Here is a 5,566-nt window from a genome sequence, read left to right as displayed (position 1 = left end):
GTAACTTGTTGAAGCATGATGGTTTGGGAGTTAGTAGCATATACATCAGCATTCAGTAAAACAGCACTGTACAGTTCCGTAACAGTGACCTGTTGCTGACCTTGGTCTCTGAAGGAGTGGCTGAATTAGAACCTAAGAGAAGGAAACCTATACTTCACCCTCAGCACCTCTGCATGTTGCAAGCAGGCTGCAGATTTACCTCAGAATTTAAGTGCCTAAAGATACATTTGGATGTTTTTGTAAATCCTGATAGATGCCTGTGTCCCACCAACTCTGCTGGAATTCAGAGTCTAAGTGTGCTTAGGTGCCCTTGTAAAGCCCACCAAGCACTTAAGTACCTTGGTAAATCCAGCTCAGCCTTTTGGACATTAGACTGTTTAAACAGGTTCATTAACAAGTGCTAACCTGATTAGAGCAAGGGTGTCAAACTCATGGAGTCCCTCAGGCCAGATCCAGACTGTGGGGCTTCCTGCACAGCTGACAGCCTGTGAGCCATGGCAGCAGTGTTAATCCAGAATGTAGTGGCTTAATGCCACTGCTGTTCACCCTCCCCCTTCTCTTTTCCTGCCAACTTAGTCACCAGGGGCAACTAAAAATCATGGTATCAGTAGTGAGTGGGGTTGGGAGGGAAAGGGAGTTAACTTCCTGGGTTCTGGAGCTGCACTGAAACAGCAAGGATTAACAATGGATCTAGCAGCCACAACAGTGAACACCACAAGCTCCACAAAGATGGGTGGTTCAGCCAAGGAGAAGTCCCACGGGCCAGATAACCCACCTCTCCAGGCTGAATCTGACCTCTGAGTTTTATGTCTGACACCCTGGATTACAGCATGTCCACAGCAGAAAGTGAACCAGCTAGGCACCAAGGTCCCTGGCTTGTGCCATGTGTTCACTATCTCCCAGTTACCACTCACCACTAGGTCTCCAGGCTTCAGCTTCTCAGCATCAACCAGCCCGATCACAGGCAGGAAGTATGTCTGTAGGGAAAATAAATTCAAGTAAGCACTGCAACCAGGCTAGGCTGATCTCCCCAGTAGTCAATCAGCATGTGCATAATTACTGAGCCCTGTGATAATGTCCTCAGCAGTCATGTGCAGCTCTCCCCAACAGAGCACTCCCCACACTTGCACAGATCTAGGACTCACCTGGCGGGTGGAAGTTTTGATCACAGCACACTTGCCCTTTCTCTGAGAATCCAGATCAATATTTGCTCCATCTTCCTCCTGGTCATTGGGATCAACATCCAGTAGCTGGGGACCAGAACAGAAGATTCCATTATAAGCAGAATCAGCACACCTGGTCTGCAGGCAGTTTTAGACCTCCAAACCTGCTAATTATTCCCACTTGGAAACAGAGATGAAGTCAGTGGGATCCAGAGCCACTGACAGAGGCAGAAGCAGAACCCAGAAGTTCTGATTTTTCAGTCCTCTGCCCAAGACAGCAAACCCCATATCCTACTGATGCTCTACTGTACAGACAGTAGGGCCTGATCCCAACATTACTGCTGAAGAGTATGAGGCTCTCACCTCAATGACATTAGAAACAAGGTAAGGCAGGGTTTTGTTCACTTTGATCTTCTCACTGTTCTCTTTGATCTTGTCTTTCATGGCCTGCAACTCATGGGTTACTCTCAGCACCTCACTCTTCATGATCTGCAATTAGAACACAAAAGGAATAACCTCAGAAGCCTACATACAAAAACACAGCATGCCAGAAATCCAATCAGCAGATGAGAATGCATTGGGAGAAAGGGGATGGGGAAAAAATATTAGGGCAAAACAGATGAGACCAGAATAGAGAGGCCATGTAGCTTGATGCCTAAGAACCACTTATTCTGTTCTCAACTTTCTGGTGCCCAAAAATTATGATGCGTCATCTAATGACCTGTAGAAACAAGGGAGAGAGATTTGCTTTTAGAAAGGCTGTTCAGATCCTTCCAGCCAACTGCCACATCCATCCCCATGAATTTTCCATTCCCTATGTGTAGGTTCCTTTCAATACACTTCCTACTGCCTGGACAGATTCATGTGAAGGCTAGACAGCAATCTGCCTACAACTTTAGAAAAAAAGTGGGGCTGGAAGGGAGCTCAGGAGATCATCTATTTCAACCCTCCTGCTCAAGGCAGAGACATCCCTGCTCAAACCAAACTGGGTAAGTATGTATCTAAGCTGCTTTTAAAAACTTCCAAGAATGGATATTCCACAGTCTCTATAGGCAGTCTGTCCTAGTACTTAAGCACCCACATAGTTAGAAAGTTCTTCCCCATTTCCCACCTAAATTACCCTTGTTGCAACTTAAGAATGTTGTCCCTGGTCCTATCTGTCCCTTGTGGCCACAGAGAAAAGTCTATCACCACCCTTTGTATAAACAGCTCATTAGCAAACCCATCTCAACCTTCTCTTCTCCAGACTAAGTCATTCCAGGCCTTCCACGCTTTCATTGTAACTCATGTTTCCTAAGCCTCTTATGTTCCCTGCTCTCTGCTAGACTCTTTTTAATTTGTCCACAACTTTCTTGAAGTGCAGCACCTAAAATTGGACACAGTACAGGTGAGGCCTCACCAGTGTGGACCAGAGTGGGAGAATCACTTCCCTTGACCTGCAAGTGACACTCGTATTAACGCAGCCTTATACGCTATTGGCTTTTTTCTTTTTGAACAAGAGCACACTGTTGACTTACGTCCAGCTTATGATCCACTGTAACCCCCAGGTCCTTTTCTTCAGTACTACAGCCTAGCCAGTCATTCCCCAGTCTGTATTTGTATGCGTGATAGATAGTTCCATCCCAGGTGAAAGATACTGAACTTGTCCTTACTAAATTTAATTAAATGAATTTCAGATGATTTCTCCAGTTTATCAAGGTGACTCTGGATCTTATTCCTGTTCTCTAGAGAGACTGCAACTCCACCCAGCTTGGTGTAATCTGCAAATTTGCTAGGCATGTACTCAAACCCATTCTGTAGCCCATTAATGAAGATATTAATGAATGTTTGGCCCATGACAGATGTCTGGGGAACCCCCTTGATACTGCCTCCCAACTGGACATTAAGCTACTGGCGACTACTTTTTCAGTTTGATGATCTAAGGAGTTAAGTATCTGCCTTACAATACTGTCATCTAGACCAGGGGTGTAAACATCAATGGGCAGCTCCATGGGCTGTATCTGTGCCACACATGGCACTTGGAGTAGCCCAGGAACTGCTCCCCACAACTAAGGCACTTACTCAGGCCTGCATCTTGGACCAGCCTGAGCAGGTGCTGTATGCACTGGATCAGGCACGGGTAGGGGTCTGTGGACCAGCCCCCAAGCCATTCACCCAGCCCACAGGGCCAGATGAGTTTGACACCCCGATTTACACTGCATTTCCTTAGCTTACCAAGGAGAATGCTGTGGGACATGTCCTTGTAAAAACCTGCTTCCTGGCAGCTCAGAGTGCTTTGCAAAGTATCAGCACTACAAGAGAGAGCACTGAGGCTACTACAGGCCTCAGTAGTCTACCAGTCGTGACCTTTTGAATTAAATGAAACAAGACTCCCTGTAGGGAGGCTGAGAAACTGAGATCCTACGTTTAAAGGACAACTGGTTATTAGAAAAAATGAGTGAGTTCAAAACTTAGGGTATAGACTGAGCACGACAACTGTTTCCAAGAGAACGCAGTGCATTCCTATTTTCTCAGATAGCCAGTCATCTAACATGAGGCAAAGGTAAGACAATTTTGCCTTTTACTGATGGCCTCAGGATCCAGACAGGCATTCAATCTGAACACCAAAAGTTTCCAGCACCATGAATGTCAGGTGAAAAGGGGGCTATGGAGGCATTCCAGCTCCTTAGCTGGAGAACTAGACTATGGTGAGCTCTCCTGCCAGGGGGCAAGAGAGGGTTGCTCTTTGGTTCCTCTCATCTGGATGGGAGCCTGATCACTGACAGCTTGTGCTCTTCCCTGCCCAGGAAGATGCAGGCTGTCAGCAATCAGCTAGCAGCAAGTAACTACTCTTCTACCCCCGACCTCTGGCACACCCTCAACTCACTGCACACTCCCAGAGACACCCAGGGCCATTAAAGGCACATAGGGCAGTGGTCCTGCCACCTGAACCATCCCATAACTCCCCAAGACAGTTCAAAGGGCAGGGGGAAGCAAGGCAGTTCTTGGGGCTGCAGCCAGAACACCAGCACTTGCCCGTGTTCTAGCCATGGGAATGCAGCTTCTTGTCACAGGCAAGAGTCCATGCTTCAGTTGCATCAGTGGTACTGTGGGGACCCCTGCCCTGCCAGCACACTGCCAGAGGGCAGTCACAGCAGACAACTCTTCTGCTCACATGACTGAAACACGACCCCTGCACTGAATGGCCCTGATTGCTAGACAGGGTAGGGGGCCACCCATAGAACCACCCCCTGCTTGGTTGTCTTAATCTGGGAAGTGTTGGGTGCCCTGTCAGCTCACGGCTGGGTATCAGGAAACCAGGCACTGTGGGATACTCAGGGTCCTAATGTCTCAGGCATCGCACATAGCAACTTTGCCACTGAATTTTTCTAGTACCAAGCCAGCAGCTAATGGTGGAATCGCTGTCTTTTCTGCCCCACACGCTGCCTGAACACCTGCAGGCCTGCTTTTGCATCAGGAAAGGGAAGTGTTTCCTGACACAAATGAAACACCTGCTTGCATCCTTAGGGGAGCCATTTTCTCTTTCAGGCCTAACTAATCAGTGGAGGCCTCACCTGCAGCAGCAGCAGCAATCACAGCCATAGTTTTCTCTCTGTGGTAACAACAGTAGGAGTGTGAATCTAGACAGAGCTCAGATTTTTATCCCCCATTAGTCTACCTCATTTAAGGAGCCAGTACTTACACCCAAGAAGCAGAAGGGTAGCATAGAACTACATAACACAAACATTATCCAGCCATCTATGGCCACAGCACAGACCAAGGTGCCCAGTACAAAAGAAATGGTGAACAGTTAATGGTGCTGTTTAACTCACACATCTCCATGGCTGCTTGCCCCACTGCCGCTGCCAGCCCCATAGATCTAGCCTACCAAGGAGCCCCACAGTTCAGATCTGGCCAGGGGTGACTCCAACACCTGAGTTAATGGAGTTAAACTCATCCTTCCCTTAAGTGCCCCTTCTCTAGGCTGGAGCTCGTTAGGGCACTGAACAGGCACAAATGCTGAGCACAGCAGTGACCTAAAACAAAAATGGCTTGCAAGCGGCAAGTCTACAGAGCAAACTCCCTACCATGATGCGTTGTGGAAGCTGACGGCTAAGCTAGGTTCAGAAAGGGACTGAACAAATTCTTGGAGAAAAGAGGCATTGGTAACTATCCAGCATGGATGTAAGTTAGGAGCACAGCCTCTGAATCACAGCTTCCTGGGCCCTACACCTGGAGGCTGCTGGTGGGGAACAGAAGAAAAGCCACATCCTGCTCACTGTCTCCTCCAGCACCCACTCTCTACCCCAGCTGGTGCGGGCCTGGGCACAGCAGAGCTACGAGCCTGGAGCAGGCGGTGACTTGCGGATCGGGAGCACGCAGGGGGAAGCGGGGAGGGCGCGCGGGGCGGCATGGAGCAGGGC

General features: G+C 48.5%; 1 protein-coding gene across 1 annotated transcript in view; it reads right to left on the bottom strand.

The window, feature by feature from the left end:
• The window catches only part of PSMC3 (proteasome 26S subunit, ATPase 3), a 4,648-nt gene extending 2,966 nt beyond the window's left edge, over nucleotides 1-1,682 (bottom strand). Inside the window, exons 1-3 of the mRNA XM_019519233.1 lie at nucleotides 1,527-1,682; nucleotides 1,146-1,250; nucleotides 915-977 (exon numbers count right to left, since the gene is read on the bottom strand). Of these exons, the coding sequence (XP_019374778.1) occupies nucleotides 915-977; nucleotides 1,146-1,250; nucleotides 1,527-1,649 (291 nt within the window). The 5' untranslated portion in view covers nucleotides 1,650-1,682. The remainder of the gene's footprint in view (nucleotides 1-914; nucleotides 978-1,145; nucleotides 1,251-1,526) is intronic.
• Nucleotides 1,683-5,566: the final 3,884 nt, after the last annotated feature.

The sequence above is a fragment of the Gavialis gangeticus genome, unplaced genomic scaffold (assembly GCF_001723915.1).
Source record: "Gavialis gangeticus isolate Ggan-Ray unplaced genomic scaffold, GavGan_comp1, whole genome shotgun sequence".
In the NCBI taxonomy this organism is placed as follows: domain Eukaryota; kingdom Metazoa; phylum Chordata; order Crocodylia; family Gavialidae; genus Gavialis; species Gavialis gangeticus.
The sequence above is the reverse complement of the archived record's forward strand: the minus strand, read 5'-3'. Positions and strand labels throughout refer to the sequence as shown.